Source organism: Palaemon carinicauda, chromosome 1 (genome assembly GCF_036898095.1).
Source record: "Palaemon carinicauda isolate YSFRI2023 chromosome 1, ASM3689809v2, whole genome shotgun sequence".
Taxonomy (NCBI): Eukaryota; Metazoa; Arthropoda; class Malacostraca; order Decapoda; family Palaemonidae; genus Palaemon; species Palaemon carinicauda.
The window spans coordinates 301,595,476-301,613,970 of NC_090725.1; the positions used below are offsets into that span (position 1 = coordinate 301,595,476).

The 18,495-nt window shown below is 33.3% G+C and overlaps 2 protein-coding genes across 2 annotated transcripts in view; one reads left to right on the plus strand and one right to left on the minus strand.

The window, feature by feature from the left end:
* LOC137645371 (apolipoprotein D-like) overlaps positions 1 to 752 on the plus strand; it is a 19,270-nt gene extending 18,518 nt beyond the window's left edge. Inside the window, exon 6 of the mRNA XM_068378181.1 lies at positions 417 to 752. Coding sequence (XP_068234282.1) covers positions 417 to 550 — 134 coding nt within the window. The 3' untranslated portion in view covers positions 551 to 752. The remainder of the gene's footprint in view (positions 1 to 416) is intronic.
* A 1,461-nt stretch (positions 753 to 2,213) lies between these two features.
* LOC137645379 (glutamate receptor ionotropic, delta-2-like) lies at positions 2,214 to 14,611 on the minus strand. The gene is made up of 7 exons (XM_068378189.1): positions 14,457 to 14,611; positions 12,038 to 12,320; positions 7,888 to 8,105; positions 6,175 to 6,355; positions 4,837 to 4,936; positions 3,730 to 3,859; positions 2,214 to 2,496 (listed from the first exon to the last, which is right to left on the minus strand). The coding sequence occupies exons 2-7, from the start codon at positions 12,264 to 12,266 to the stop codon at positions 2,374 to 2,376; spliced, it is 981 nt and encodes a 326-aa protein (XP_068234290.1). The 5' UTR covers positions 12,267 to 12,320; positions 14,457 to 14,611; the 3' UTR covers positions 2,214 to 2,373.
* Positions 14,612 to 18,495: the final 3,884 nt, after the last annotated feature.

Sequence of the window (18,495 nt, forward strand, 5' to 3'; positions counted from 1 at the left end):
ATATATATATATATATATATATATATATATATATATATATATATGTGTGTGTGTGTGTGTGTGTGTGTGTGTGTGTATGTATATGTATGTATGTAGGCATATGTATATATATATATATATATATATATATATATATATATATATATATATATATATATATATATATGATCAGCGCCCAAACCCCCTCTCCACCCAAGCTAGGACCAGGGAGGGCCGGGCAACAGTTGCTGATGACTCAGCAGATAGAACTATATTCTGCCCCAAGACTCCCCCATCCTTAGCTCACGAGGATGGTGAGATTGCAGCGACCAAAAGAACTAAGGAGTTTGAGCTCTAATCGGACTTCAGTCTGGCCATCACTAGGCAAGGACATTACCAACGGGCCACAATAACCCTTTTTCCTTTTTCTTTTCCAGAAATCCTGTGGTTCCTTTCAAAAGAGCAGTTTCCGAGTTACGAAACAGAGCAGACAGCTAAACGTTTGGCTGCTAAATTTGGCCTGCACGTCAAAAGCCTACAAAAACAAGACCGCACTCACTGTCCTTTGTAGCGAGTAAGCGTTGTATTAATACTTTAGCATTAAATGAAAAAAAAAATATATACATAAACTCCATTGTGCATTTAAGCAAATGAATATGCGTTGAAAACAAAAAAAAGGAAAAATACTGAACTGTAAACTACCACATACTCGACACTCAAACGTTGGCCGCATATTTTACTCTCCCAAAAACCTGTATTTGTTTGAAGTATCTTTTTTTTTTAATGCACAATGATTATTCAAGGGTACTACAAGCATTTATATTGTTAAGTTTGCATAGTTGTTTTGAATAAAATAAAATAAAAATTTCTATGGAACCCATTTGTTTTTTATAGATCAAACTCTTGATATAAGGCTTAAATAGTCTTCTATACTTTTTATTTGTCTATTACTGTGCCACTTCAGTGTAACTTTAACCTAATTTTAGCAGACTATATATATATATATATATATATATATATATATATATATATATATATATATATATATATATATATATATATATATTATACATATATACATATATATATATATATATATATATATATTTTATATAAATATATATATATATATATATATATATATATATATATATATATATATATATGTTTATATATATGCATATATATATATATATATATATATATATATATATATATATATATATATAAACTTCTATAGAAAAGCCAACATAAACTACAGCAGACATTGAAATGTAATATCAGAGTTTTTATGCTATTCTTAATAAATCTCGTGGTCAACATTAAATGATAAACGTCACATTGGAATGAGACATGTCAAAATATTTATATAATTTCTCGCTAACCTGGACGTAGGTACAACAGTAATCTCATAATTATTGCAACTTATTCATGATCATGGCGTTTGTCCTCTCTTGCGTGACATACCATTTCCATGACATAAATAGGCCTATGAAAACGAAACACTTGTTAAGACAAGAGCTCTATTGAGAAAAACATCGATCAAAACCTCCTCATAAGAATGCACACACTCACCTGTTCGTGATACTAGGCAGGCAGTTAATTCTAATAGGCAGGCCTTCTCCATCATGAGGCTCAATACTACACAGTATTCTAGAAGTTTTATCCCAGCTGTGACCAAGTCGTGGAATGATTTTCCAAATCAGGCAGTTGAATCCGTAGAACTTCAGAAGTTCAAACTTGCAGAGAATGTTTTTAGGTTGAACAGGCTGACATGAGTCTCTTTCATAGTTTATATATGAAAAATATGTTTACTTGTTATTATTTTTGAAATATTTTATTCTAATTGCACATTACCTTTCTTGTAGTTTATTTATTTCCTTTCCTAACTGGGCTATTTTTCCCCGGTGGAGCCCTTAAGCTTATAGCATCCGGCTTTTCAAAATAAAGTTGTGGCTTAGCTGGTAATGGTAATATTAATCTGATAGTTTTATCATCTTTTCGTGCTGGTAATGATGCCAAGTAGAAACAAGCCATTATTTTCTAACGATTTAAAATGACTTATTGTAGTAAACTAAATAAATTATAACTAAGAGAACTATGAAGTGTGAAGTGGGAGAAGATGAGTGGAGAAGTTGAATTAAAAGCTCAACATAGAGACGACTGGGCGAAATCTAACCGAGGCCCTTTGCGTCAATAGGCGTAGGGGGAGATGATGATGATGAAGAATTAACTAATACTTGACACAGACATTTCTTTATTCTCTTCTTCCTCCACTGAACAGCATGAGGACATAAATCATAGTATTCAATTAGATATTTCTTTTTACTTCCATCACTGATCAGCATGAGGACATTTTTGTGAAGCATAGTATTCAAGCAAGATCAACTCGGTCTAAATGTCTTCGAAAGGTGTAGCAAGTCTTGAGGATTTTTTCATGCTATTCTGTAACATGCGCTCGAGAAGAAGAATCCCGATGCTTACGCCGTGTCCTACAACTAGTATCATGAAAATTCCCTGGAAAAAAAAAAAAAAAAAAAAAAAAAAAAAAAAAAAAAAAAAAAAAAAAAAAAAAAAGCAATACTTTTTATAGTTTCTATTCCGAATTTCATAAATATTGATTTATACTATTTACAGTTTTGAACTGCTACCAAATATCTACAATCTTGAAAAGCTTTAAATATTAATATAGTCGTAGAACTAGACCCACTGTTGATTATGGACCAATAATTCGTATCGTTTCTATTCCGAATTTCATGAATATAAATTTATACTATTCACAGTTTTGAACTGCTACCAAATATCTACAATCTTGAAAAGCTTTAAATATTAATATAGTCGTAGAACTAGACCCACTGTTGATTATGGACCAATAATTCGTATCGTTTCTATTCCGAATTTCATGAATATAAATTTATACTATTCACAGTTTTGAACTGCTACCAAATATCTACAATCTTGAAAAGCTTTAAATATTAATAAAATCGTAACACTAAACCCACTGTTGATTATGGACCAATAATTTCTATCGTTTCTATTACAAAATTTCATGAATATGAATTTATACCATTCACAGCTTTGAACTGCTTCCAAATATCTACAATCTTGAAACATTAATAAAAATCATAGCAGTAAACCCACAGTTGATTATGGACCAATAATTCTTATAGTCTCTATTCCGAATTTCATTAATATAAATTTATGTTATTCACAGTTTTGAACTGCTACCAAATATCTTCACTCTTGAAATATGAAATATTAATAAAATCGTAGCAGTAGACCCACGGTTGATTATGGACCAATAATTTTTATCGTTTCTATTACAAAATTTCATGAATATGAATTCATACCATTCACAGCTTTGAACTGCTACCAAATATCTACACTCTTGAAAAGCTTTAGATATTAATAGAATTGTAACACTAGAACCACTGTTGATTATGAACCAATATTTCTTTTCGTTTCTTTTACAAATTTCATTGATATAAATTCATACCATTCACAGCTTTGAACTGCTACCAAATATCTACAATCTTGAAATATTAATAAAAATCATAGCAGTAGACCCCCGGTTGATTATGGACCAATAATTTTTATCGTTTCTATTACGAATTTCATTAATATAAATTTATACTATTTACTGCTTTAAACTGCTACCAAATATCTACAATCTTGAATTACTAAATATTAATAAAAATTATAAAAATAGACCCACAGTTGATTATTGAGTTTATTACTGTATTTACTTACCCATATATTTTTCATGGACAGTGCACTGTGGACAATGATTTTCTGTGGGGCAGTAAGACACGTTGTGGCGTTTTGCAGTTCTTGGTTCAACCAGTAGTGATAGATACCACTTTGGGTGACTGCTGTAATCCTGTGCAGTTGAAAGATAACTTAGTTATTATTATTATTATTATTATTATTATTATTATTATTATTATTATTATTATTATTATTATTAACAACAATAATGATATTATTATTATTATTATTTTTATTATTATTAAAAACAATAATAATGATAATAATAATAATATTATTATTATTATTATTTTTATTATTATTATAATTATTATTGCTATTATTATTAATAACAATGATAATAATAATGATATTATTATTATTATTATTATTATTATTATTATTATTATTATTATTTTATTATTTTATCATTTTTCTATTATTTTTTCATTATTATTTTATTACCATTTTATTATTTTCATTATTATTCTATAATTGTTATTTTATCATTATTAGCTAAGCTACAACCCTAGATGGAAAAGCAGGATGCTATAAAGGTCAAAGGGCTCCAACAGGAAAAAAATTGCATAGTGAATTATGCAAAATATTGAAGAATATTTTCAGATTACTGAATTTTTATTATATTCATATAGAAAACTGTATTTTGTAATTAGATATTCTGTCCAATTTAACGTAAATGACTTCATTCTTTGAGTTAATTATTTCAGAATACTTAGGCCTATCCATTCATTTGCAAATATATGTAAACAAAAGATGGAGAATATGCAATATAGCTTTATGAACTATTAACTTGATCTAAATCTTAAAAGTGTCTCGTTTCAGTTCCAATTTCATGAAAATGGATGCTCACTAGAACGTCAGCTGGGCAAGCCCAACCCTCACTATGGTGCCCAGCCCCCACTATGGTGCCCAAACCACAGCAGTGACATCCCTGGTAAACAGCTTAAACTAACGGTCCCAGGCTGGGATCGATCTACTGTCATGCAAATGCTAGGCGAACACATTACCGCTGTACTAGCCAGTGAATTTTATAGATGTTTGATATTAAGAAACAAAAACACAAATGACATATAACAATTAAAGCCTTGCCTTTTGTTTAGAGGTTGAAGCAGCGAACTTTTCTTCTGGACGCCCACGGCATAGACATTAGGCATAAATTTTCCTTTTGATATATAATACTGGCATTTCCCTGTGGGAAAAAAATAATAAGGGCTGTAATTGGTGTAATGAACAGTAAACATGTCTGCTTTAATTGATATGGATAGACATTGAAACAAGTCTGCTGGGCATTCTTAAAATTTTCATTTACAATTAAAAAAAAAAGTTACTGCATGAAATAGCCAATGGACAGTATATATGTATTCTTTAATTAATATGGGTAAACATTTCTTGTTCTTGTTCTTGTTGTTGGGCGGAGGGATTTGCCTTTCCATCGGCACCTCCTTGGGTTTCTTCTTTATTCTAATTCTTTTATTTTCTTCTCTCTTTTTTTTCCACATTTGATAGATATATTCTTTTTTTTTCTATTCCTTCTTTCTTGAACAGCACGTTTCCTATTATCTTCTTCTTTTCTTCTTCATACGGCTGTTGCAATTCCACTATTTTTTTTCTTTCGTCGCTGAGGTCTGGACACTCAAGAATGAAGTGGGCGAGGTCTTCATTAAGTCTGGTGAACATTCTTAAAATCTTCTTTTAGAATTTATAAGAAAATAAAGCAATAACTACATGAAATAGGCTCTTACTAATAAAGATGATTAGTGAGCTGATAAGTGTATCAACATATCAGAGCACAGTGCAATTGGTAGGCCTATTATTATCCAGGATTACTTGAGATTTCAGCCAATTAAAACTTAGCCGATTGTTTTTCATATTTTCTGGATTCATCAGATAAAAACATTTTGGAAGCGATGAAAAGTTATGAAGAAATACTGATGGAATTAGATGAGACCAAAGAATATTGATATTGAAAATCTCTCTCTCTCTCTCTCTCTCTCTCTCTCTCTCTCTCTCTCTCTCTCTCTCTCTCTCTCTCTCTCTCTCTCTCTCTCTCTCTATATATATATATATATATATATATATACTATATATATGCATATACATATAAACATATATATATACAACATACATACATTATATATATATATATATATATATATATATATATATATATATATATATATATATATATACACACACACACACACACATATATATATATATATATATACATATATATATATATATATATATATATTTATATATATATGTATATATATATACACAAATATATATGTGTACTCACACACACACACACACACACACACATATATATATATATATATATATATATATATATATATATATATATGTGTGTGTGTGTGTGTGTGTGTGTGTGTGTGTATGTATATGAAACTATATAAAATTTACCTGTTGCGGTGAATTGCTCTGCCATTAACATCTTTATTGAAATGGCTTCTAATGTCAACACATATCGTCCATTTATCACGAGAGTGTTCAGTGTATTATGATATTCAGTTGAAAATACATAAACAATCTCGTTTCTGTCGTCAGTTTCCTTCACTCTCAGCAAGTCTCCTGATGTCGCTTTCTGCAAAAAAGGCGTAATTGATATGCAAGGTAAAGGTTTCATCAGAATAGGTGCTCATCAGAACGTCAGACGGGCTAGCTCAACACTCCACTGTGGTGCCCAGCCATAGCAGTGGCTTCCCCAGTAAACAGCTTAAACTCTGGTGCCATGCGAATGCTAGGAGAACTTGCTACCACTATACTAGCTAGACAGCTCCTCTAATATTTAGTGAACTCATATAAATGTATTCCATATCAAGGTTTTTGCTGCACTTAGCACATGTCATATATATAGTAAATATGTCGGATGCTTCAAATAAGGGTAATACTTAATGAATTCTTTAGCAGTGTGATTAGGCTTGTATTATTATTATTATTATTATTATTATTATTATTATTATGGAACCCTTTCCACGGTAGGCTACGTGGTAATACTCTTATTGGACAGTATACCTTCTCAAACGTGCATAGATATTATTTGACGTACTTTTTGATATTTGAAATTTGTTTGGCAAATCACATAGTAATGAATCCTATACCTTAAAGAGTCAAAGATGTAGGCCTATCCAATGAATTTCCACAGGCAACTTCTTACATATTACGGTACTGCTCAAGGTCTAAAGAACATTATTGCTTCTACCGTGGTAGGATACGCCTGGATGAAGGAAGTCCATTTTTAAAGAATACATTTATTCTTCATATAATGAAAGATACTCATATACCTCAAAATCTATGAACAACCTCGCCAAAGATTGGCTCTATGAACAACCCTTGCTGAAGAAAGCTTCATAACAAAGTACAGCATCGAGCGAAGAGAACGCAGTTATGAATCTTTCAATACAGTCTTTTTTAAACATATCTAGACCCCAAAACTGGGTTACATTCTTATAAATAACGAAATGTAATAGGTGCCTCTTTATAATTACTTTAAGTCGTTGCCAAGAATAGTGAAATCTTATGAAAGATTGGTAGCATATGTTCAAAGGACGTGGACCTTGAGCAGTGTCAGTTTTCTTAAAAGAGAGAGTAACTAAATCAACTATTTTATATATAATGAATGTATATTTCATTTCAACGTAATTCTGCAAACATAAAGACGTTGACTACACACCCTTAAAACTTGGTAAAAGGTAAGTACACTCCGTGAGCATAACCATCATCTTATCCTCCTTTTTAACCATAGCTGCTATTCAAGAAATCTATATGCATACTATTGAAATTTAAAATTGAATAATTTTCCCCACGAACCTTATTGACTCTATAGGCTAGTTGCTGGAGTCTACTCATTGTGAACATAATGGATTGTTAACGCTAAGCTGATGAAAAAGTAAAAACAGTAAGGCTCATTTTTTTTGTTTCTAGGAATTATCTGATTATAAAACTGTATGTTATTTCTTACTGAATTGGAGATTCAAACAAAAAAAGATAAACCAAATTTCTGATATTAAAGTAATTCTATAAGACACTAATAAGCTATTTCAAATACTCTTACAGAGAAAAAGTCAGTACCATCTTGGTCAGTACTATATTGACAAACACGACTGGAGCTCTTACCCTGAAAGCATGCACATAAGCTGTGTTGATCTCCCAAACCATGGTAACATCAGGGTCATCCAGGACATCTTTGAGAGTTTGATATGGCTGGGGAAGATATCTCACAGCCAGAAGTGACATCAGATTTCCGCTGTAGCTGAACACGAGAACCGTTGTGCCTACTATCCAAGCGCCGACTATCATTCTTTGCCACATGTAACGCTTCAAGTCTCTGGCTCCTGTCAAGAGTGGTAGGGATCGGTAAATATGTTGCTCATTTACTGTAGGTCAGCGTTTCCAAGGTCCCCTAGGGGAACATTTGAGATTGCTAGGGCGCGAGAGTCTATACCCTATTTATAGTATAAATAGCCTAATCCCTAAACTAAGACCAAGGGGCTAGCTCGAAGGGCCTAGCTGCAATGCCACCTAGATCAAGGGGCTAGCCACTAGCTCTAATGGCCTAGCTGTAAGGCAACTCAAACATGATAATTATAGTAATAGGAAATCTTAACTTTTTATACAGATAAAAGTGTTTTGAAACGGATAAAAACGTTGATATTTAGACACCAGATGTGAAAGCAGTCCTCACCGGAAGGGGGCACTATGATGAAAATGTGGGAAACCCCTGTTGTAGGTGATGAGTTGCAATGATTTCACCAACATACAAGAGGTAATTTTTTTTTTTTTTCAAATATATTTCCATGCATACTAAAGGAACGATTTATTTAATTCCCGTTTCTTTGCCGATTTCCAACGTATCCTTACACAACATTCTGAGATCCTTTACGCATCGTTGGACTCTTCTTTTTTATTTGGTGTGCCCGAATGAACTGGAGGTCACCAGGGTTTCACAGTTGAGTAGTTTTTGTTTGATTGTTTTATGTAAGACCAAGATATTTCAGAATATCTGTAGACTTCAGAATTGTGAGGATTCAGTGCAATCTTTTTTTATGATGAACTAGTTTGGAGTTATCTTTAATTGATTGGTTCCAAAGCTTCGTAATTCATCGTACTAGTCAGTTTTTAAAAATGGCTCTTTCATAATTCATCGTTAAAAATGGCTATTTCCGATCCTTGAGATAAGTACTCTAAGTTGCAATGGGAGTTAAATGTCTTCAGAGTCTAACCAACCATCAAAGATATAAGAGTCTTGGTCATATGAAATATGAATCTATTACAAGGCTGAAATAAATGAAAAATCCGCTCTTTATTAAGCATTGCCTAATTAATAAAAATTATCTAATGGATTATGTGTTGGTAACTAGAAGAATGTTTGGAAGATTGAAAGACGTGCACGTGTTTAGGGGTATGGCTAACGGTATGTCTGATCATTTTTTAGTGGAAGGAAAATTAGTTGTAGCAAAAGAGTGGGGGAATAGAGTAGGTGGATGTAAAAGGGAGGTAGTGAGGATTGAAGAGCTAATAAAACCGGGGGTAAGAAGTAAATATCAGGAAAGGTTGAAAATGGCATATGATGAGGTGGGAGTAAGAGAAACTGGTAATTTAGAGGAGGAATGGAAGTTAGTAAAAGAAAATTTTGTTGGGATTGCAAGTGATGTATGTGGCAAGAAGGTTGTTGGAGGCAGCGTGAGGAAGGGCAGTGAATGGTGGAATGAAGGAGTGAAGGTGAAAGTGGAAGAGAAGAAGAGGGCTTTTGAAGAATGGCTGCAGAGTAATAGTATAGAGAAGTATGAAAAATATAGAGAGAAAAAGGTGGAAGTAAAGCGCAAGGTACGTGAGGCAAAGAGGGCAGCTGACCTGAGGTGGGGTCAGGGATTGGGTCAGTCATATGAAGAGAATAAGAAGAAGTTTTGGAAAGAAGTGAAGAGAGTAAGGAAGGCTGGCGCAAGAATTGAAGAGACAGTGAAAGATGGAAATGGAAGGTTGTTAAAAGGAGAGGAGGCAAGGAAAAGGTGGGCGGAATATTTTGAAAGTTTGCTGAATGTTGAGAATAATAGGGAGGCAAATATAACTGCTGTTCCAGGTGTTGAGGTGCCAGTGATGGGAGATGAGAATGAGAGAGAGATAACAATAGAGGAAGTGAGGAGAGCACTAGATGAAACGAGAGTAGGAAAAGCATCTGGTATGGACGGTGTGAAAGCTGAGATGTTGAAGGAAGGGGGTGTGACTGTACTTGAATGGTTGGTGAGATTGTTTAATATGTGTTTTGTGTTGTCAATGGTACCAGTAGATTGGGTTTGTGCATGTATTGTACCACTATATAAGGGTAAGGGAGATGTGCATGAGTGTTGTAATTCAAGAGGTATTAGTTTGTTGAGTGTAGTTGGAAAAGTGTATGGTAGAGTACTGATTAATAGGATTAAGGATAAAACAGAGAATGCAATCTTGGAAGTACAGGGTGGTTTTAGAAGAGGTAGGGGTTGTATGAATCAGATTTTTACAGTTAGGCAGATATGCGAGAAATATTTAGCAAAAGGTAAGGAGGTGTATGTTGCGTTTATGGATCTGGAGAAAGCATATGATAGAGTTGATAGGGAAGCAATGTGGGATGTGATGAGGTTATATGGAGTTGGTGGAAGGTTGTTGCAAGCAGTGAAAAGTTTGTACAAAGGTAGTAAAGCATGTGTTAGAATAGGAAATGAAGTGAGTGATTGGTTTCCGGTGAGAGTGGGGCTGAGACAGGGATGTGTGATGTCGCCGTGGTTGTTTGACTTGTATGTTGATGGAGTGGTGAGAGAGGTGAATGCTCGAGTGCTTGGACGAGGATTAAAACTGGTAGGCGAGAATGACCATGAATGGGAGGTAAATCAGTTGCTGTTTGCGGATGATACTGTACTGGTAGCAGACACAGAAGAGAAGCTTGACCGACTAGTGACAGAATTTGGAAGGGTGTGTGAGAGAAGGAAGTTGAGAGTTAATGTGGGTAAGAGTAAGGTTATGAGATGTACGAGAAGGGAAGGTGGTGCAAGGTTGAATGTCATGTTGAATGGAGAGTTACTTGAGGAGGTGGATCAGTTTAAGTACTTGGGGTCTGTTGTTGCAGCAAATGGTGGAGTGGAAGCAGATGTACGTCAGAGAGTGAATGAAGGTTGCAAAGTTTTGGGGGCAGTTAAGGGAGTAGTAAAAAATAGAGGGTTGGGCATGAATGTAAAGAGAGTTCTATATGAGAAAGTGATTGTACCAACTGTGATGTATGGATCGGAGTCGTGGGGAATGAAAGTGATGGAGAGACAGAAATTGAATGTGTTTGAGATGAAGTGTCTGAGAAGTATGGCTGGTGTATCTCGAGTAGATAGGGTTAGGAACGAAGTGGTGAGAGAGAGAACGGGTGTAAGAAATGAGTTAGCGGCTAGAGTGGATATGAATGTGTTGAGGTGGTTTGGCCATGTTGAGAGAATGGAAAATGGTTGTCTGCTAAAGAAGGTGATGAATGCAAGAGTTGAGGGGAGAAGTACAAGAGGAAGGCCAAGGTTTGGGTGGATGGATGGTGTGAAGAAAGCTCTGGGTGATAGGAGGATAGATGTGAGAGAGGCAAGAGAGCGTGCTAGAAATAGGAATGAATGGCGAGCGATTGTGACGCAGTTCCAGTAGGCCCTGCTGCTTCCTCCGGGGCCTTAGATGACCGCGGAGGTAGCAGCAGTAGGGGAGTCAGCATTATGAAGCTTCATCTGTGGTGGAAATGTGGGAGGTTGGGCTGTGGCACCCTAGCAGTACTAGCTGAACTCGGTTGAGTCCCTGTTTAGGCTGAAGGAACATAGAGAGTAGAGGTCCCCTTTTTGTTTTGTTTCATTGTTGGTGTCGGCTACCCCCCAAAATTGGGGGAAGTGCCTTGGTATATAGATAGATAGATCTAATGTCCTTGCGTTCCAGATGACTTCTGAAAGTAATTTTAATATGCTTAAATTTCATTGGAATTATTTTATAGGATTTACAGCGCTTATTTAGGACAATTCTTCTAGTTTTTAGATATATTTCAAACATTGATCTGATTTCTTTGATTGTATAACACAGACTTGTTTCTTTACATAGTACTATCAGAAATCATACTCGAACGTTTGGCCTCTGTCGGATCTGATCATTTGATGGCTTGATGGTAACAAGTAAAACTCTTACAGCACAATAAGTCTAATTCATCTACTCTGTATTATTGCATGCTAAAGTGCACCAACCAGTGCATGACGATTCCGAAGCAATTGCCAGTCATACAAACCTTGGACTAGAAGGATACAGACGAAAACGAACGTCTTGTCCTTCATGTTGTTACCAGTCGTCCAAACCAGTAGCCGCATGATGACAATCAGCAAGAAGAGGGATGCAAAGATGGATAGCCACACTTTGAAAGTGAGTGGCATCACGAATGCCCAGACATCGATCTCTGTGCTTCCTGTGCTGCCAATGGTTGCCATTTGGTCGTCAATTATGGCGTGGGTGTAGTCCATCACCTGGGCTCGATTTTCGGTAACGGCAAAGGGACCCAGGGATATGTCAGCTTCCTAAAGTTATTTATTTTTGTAATAAAAAATGAAATGTGATATATTACAGCAAGTTAACAAGGTGAACAGATAGTAAGTATGACCTCTAAAAGTTACGGGTGGAAATATAGTAATTTGAAATAAGATTGAAGTAGCCTAAATGTTATTTTTTTTTAACTTTAATTCTTTCTTGCTTAGGGATGATGAGCATGTTAAGGTATATTTTCAATTATAGTTATAGTTTCGCAAGTAAATGTAAACAACAGCAAAGAATCAACTAAGAATTTACTGTTTAAAGCTTCGAAATCTCTCTCTCTCTCTCTCTCTCTCTCTCTCTCTCTCTCTCTCTCTCTCTCTCTCTCTGCCATGCGTTATCTAAACTAAATTATAGGTGATTGTCTGTAAAATATTATTATTATTCTTATTATTATTATTATTATTATTATTATTATTATTATTATTATTATTATTATTATTAGGCTGCAACCTTAGTTGGAAAAGCAGAATGCTATAAGCTCAAGGACTCCAACATGGAAAAATAGCCCAGTGAGGAGAGGAATAAGGAAATAAATAAACCACTGTATATAAGAAGTAATGAACAACTAATATAAAATATTCTAAGAACAGTAACAACAATAAAAGACCTTTCATATATAAAGTATGAAAAGAGACTTACATCAGCCTTTTCAACTTAACATTTTCTGCAAGTTGGAACTTTTGAAGTTCGACATAGCCAATATTCTTATGGTTCCAATATAAACCAAACATAAATTAATTTTCAATTCTCCTTCTTCTCATGCACTGAATTTTCTCCAACATAAATTAAGTACAAAATACGTTGATTTACCTTTCTCGCGAGCAAGCCGACCAGTCCAGTGGCTGTCCCGTTTGGTTGAACGTAACCCCAGGTACCATCAGGGGATCTCTTGAGAGTATATCTAATATATATATATATATATATATATATATATATATATATATATATATATATATATATATATATATATATATATATATGTGTGTGTGTGTGTATATATATATATATATATATATATATATATATATATATATATATAGGTATATATATATATATATATATATATATATATATATATATATATATATATATATATAGGTATATATATATATATATATATATATATATATATATATATGTATATATATATATATGTATATATATATATGTATATATATATATATATATATGTATATATATATATATATATATATATATATATATGTATATATATATATATATATATATATATATATATATATATATATATATATATATATATGTATATATATATATATATATATATATATATATATATATATATATATATATATATATATTACATACATACATACATATATATATATATATATATATATATATATATATATATATATATACAGTATGTATATATATTTATGTATATATGTATATATATATATATATATATATATATATATATATATATATATATATATATATATATATATATATATACAGTATGCATATATATTTATGTATACGTATATATATATATATATATATATATATATATATATATATATGTATGTATATATATATATATATATATATGTGTGTGTGTGTGTGTGTGTGTGTGTGTGTGTGTGTGTGTGTGTGTGTGTGTGTGTGTGTGAAGAAAGCATATATTAAACAAAACTCAAGTGATTTTTCAGGTGTTGAAATTGCTAATGTATGTTTTCGAAAGCTTGACCAAAATGAGTCAAGAAACTTATAGGAATTTATTCCGAATAATCAGGTGTTCCAAATTTTAAATTAAATAAAATGAAGAAATATTTCTTGATATTATTCACAAGTTTTAAAATGTGATTTCAAATACTTCAGTGAAATAAGTTCAAGATTAAAACTGGATGGAATTAATGGTTCAATGGCAATGTCATATTCAATATGTATTGTGTTAAATTGAGATTTTGTGGTTTTAAATTATATTCAAACAAACTTTTAAAGTTTGGTGTGACTTAATGTTAAGTATAGTTAAATAGTTTATGGTTACATTGCTAAAATTATATAATTCTAACGCACACAAAGATACTGGAAACCTATATGACAAACTAATCCTCTTGAATTTTCAAGAAACTTACGTGAAATTCATATCTGCGGAGAGCAATTCCAAAAACTTCATCATGGGTCCTCGGAACGTAAATTTCTGCTCGCCTTTATCATTCTTCCCTGGAAGCAATTGGACAGACACGTATGGGGTGAACTCGTCGTCTGCTACGTACAGATGAGCGCCATTAGAAAACCTTACGAAGGAAAAGAACATTACTTATGATGGCTCTGTGAGTTAAAACGTTAGGCCTATACATAGAATAACATTTGAAAATCTTACGAAGGAAAAGAACATTACTAATGGTGGTTCTGTGTTAAAACGTTAGGCCTATACATAGAATAACATTTGAAAATCTTACGAAGGAAAAGAACATTACTAATGGTGGTTCTGTGTTAAAACGTTAGGCCTATTCCTAAAATAACATTTGAAAACCTTACGAAGGAAAAGAACATTACTTATGATGGCTCTGTGAGTTAAAACGTTAGGCCTATACATAAAATAACATTTGAAAATCTTACGAAGGAAAAGAACATTACTAATGATGGTTATGTGAGTTAAAATATTAGGCCTATGCCTAAAATAAGATTTCACAGTATATGACAGATTTTTCTGGAATATATCCCTTCCTGAAAATGGATACCTAAACGTGGTGAAAGGGTTTGCTTACGTCATGATTGGTAAAGCTGTACTAGTCAGGGTCACCCATAGTAGATTGGTTTGCTGTGAGCCATCATCAGACTAAAGACTCCTACCATCACCAATCGGTAGTCATCGGCGTGGTGATAAATAGGCCAAATCCCAGGCATGAGTAAGGATGTCTGAAGCCTTTGGTTACATTTGTTATTGATATATATATATATATATATATATATATATATATATATATATATATATATATATATATATATACACACACACACACACACACATATATATATATATATATATATATATATATATATATATATATATATATATATATATATATATATATATATATATATATACTATATGTACATTGCATAGGTGTGTGATTGCGTTTTGACTATAGTTCCTACTCTAAATTATTCAGTAGTTTCTTAAACATTTTGGCATAACATTTGGCTTCAACTATATTTCTAAACACCAAATTAATGTACTTCCAATCATTATATTGTAATTCACATGGAGAAGCAAGCTACCTCTTTACTATTGTCAATTTTTTCTAGCAAGGCAGATTTGCACCGACTCGCAGCGGTTCCCTTTTAGCTCTGAAAAGTTTCCTGATTGCTGATTGCGTTGGACAAGATAATTCTAACCAATCAGCGATCAGGAAACTTTTCCGAGCTTAAAGGGCACTGCTGCGAGTCAGTGCAAACGCGCCTCATTAAAAAAAATTAAGTATAGACACTCGAGTTCTTATCCTTTACTTGATCATCATAAAGAAATATTCTTTGACCAAAGTCTTCAACTTAATGATAGCCAATAAGATATTACCTGGCTATTTCAAACATTATATGAGTATCGGTACAAGCTCAGATTTTGGAAAGAAAATGCAATTAAAATTGATCAAAAACAGAACTCAGTACCTCAGAAAATCTCTGTCATATTCTACTTTGTAACCAAGTAATAAAAATTTTTGTTCGGATAACGTCCACTAAAGTTTATTGTCGCCATTAAATTTAAGCTTACCTCGGAAAACCAATTCGCTGCTGCCCGCTTATATATTATTATTATTATTATTATTATTATTATTATTATTATTATTATTATTATCATCCAAGCTACAACCCTAATTGGAAAAGCAAGATGCTATAAGCCCAGGGGCTCCAATAGGGAAAAATAGCCCAGTGAGGAAAGAAATAAGGAAATAAATAACTGAAGAGAATAAATTAACAATAAATCATTCTAAAAAAAAGTAATGTCAAAAGAGATATGTCATATATAAACTATTAACAACGCCAAAAACAAATATGTCATATATAAACTATAAAAAGACTCATGTCCGCCTGGTCAACAAAAAAGCATTTGCTCCAACTTTGAACTTTTGAAGTTCTACTGATTCAACAACCCGATTAGGAAGATCATTCCACAACTTGGTAACAGCTGAAATAAAACTTCTAGAGTACTGCATAGTATTGAGCCTCGTGATGGAGAAGGCCTGGCTATTAGAATTAACTGCCTGCCTAGTATTACGAACAGGATAGAATTGTCCAGGGATCTCTGAATGTAAAGGATGGTCAGAGTTATGAAAAATCTTATGCAACATGCATAATGAACTAACTGAACGACGGTGCCAGAGATTAATATCTAGATCAGGAATAAGAAATTTAATAGACCGTAAGTTTCTGTTTAACAAATTAAGATGAAAATCAGCAGCTGAAGACCAGACAGGAGAACAATACTCAAAACAAGGTAGAATAAAAGAATTAAAACACTTCTTCAGAATAGATTGATCACCGAATATCTTAAAAGACTTTCTCAATAAGCCAATTTTCTGTGCAATTGAAGAAGACACAGACCTTATATGTTTCTCAAAAGTAAATTTCCTGTCGAGAATCACACCTAAAATTTTGAAAGAGTCATACAAATTTAAAGAAACATTATCAATATCGAGATCCGGATGTTGAGGAGCCACCGTCCTTGACCTACTTACAATCATACTTTGAGTTTTGTTAGGATTCAACTTCATACCCTATAATTTGCACCATGCATTAATTTTAGCTAAATCTCTATTAAGGGATTCACCAACCCCAGATCTACATTCAGGGGATGGAATTGATGCAAAGAGAGTGGCATCATCTGCATATGCAAAAAGCTTGTTTTCTAGGCCAAACCACATGTCATGTGTATTTAGTATAAAAAGTAATGGGCCAAGAACACTACCCTGTGGAACACCGGATATCACATTCCTATAATCACTATGGTGCCCATCAACAACAACTCTTTGAGATCTACTACTTAAAAAATCAATAATAATGCTAAGAAACGACCCACCCACTCCCAACTGTTTCAGTTTGAAAACAAGGGCCTCATGATTAACACGGTCAAAGGCAGCACTAAAATCAAGGCCAATCATACGAACTTCCCGACCACAATCAAGGGATTTCTGTACTGCATTGGAGATTGTAAGAAGGGCATCACATACTCCAAGGCCTTTACGAAAACCAAATTGCAAACGAGGGAATATATGATTACCTTCAGCAATCCTATTAAGACGTTTTGCCAGAAGACGTTCAAAAACTTTAGATAATATGGGAGTTATGGAAATTGGGCGGTAATCAGTGGGACTTGAGCTACCACAAACACATTTACATAGAGGAGTAACATTACCAATTCTCCAACAAGTGCTAAAAGCTCCTCTTCTTGCTAACTTGCGCAAAATAACAGATAACTTTGGAGCTAAGAAATCTGCTGTCTTTATAAAAAACAAAGGAAAAATACCATTTGGGTCTACACCTCCATAAGCATCAAGGTCCATCAACAGAGCTTTAATCTCACGAGATCGAAAAGCTAAACTAGTTAGTTTAGCCTCAGGAAAACAGGAATGAGGAAGTTCAAGTTTTTCATTACTCTGTTTACTGCCAAAAACATCAGCCAAGAGGGTTGCCTTTTCCTTTGGACAGTGAGTGACTGAGCCATCTGGTTTAAGTAAAGGAGGAACTGTTGCATCTACACCAAAGAGAATAGAGGCCCTACACCACATACTATCTTTACCATATTACGAATACATGTGATTTATCTAAATAAAGAAAAGACCATATGTCGCCGCCTTCACAACCATATATCATTTTGTAATAGGCCGCTAGAGAGTTATTGTGTCCTTTGACTAGCCAGACAGTACTACATTGGATCCATCTCTCTGGTTACGGCTCGTTTACCTGTTGCCTACATATTACACCGAATAGTCTGACCTATTTTTTACATATTTTCCTCTGTCCTCTTACCCTTGACAACACTGAGATTACCAATCTATTCTTCCTCGTTCAAGGGGTTATCTACTGCAATATAATGGTTCAGTGGCTACTTTCCCCTTGGTAAGGGTAGAAGAGACTTTAGCTATGATAAGCAGTTCTTCTATGGGAAGGACA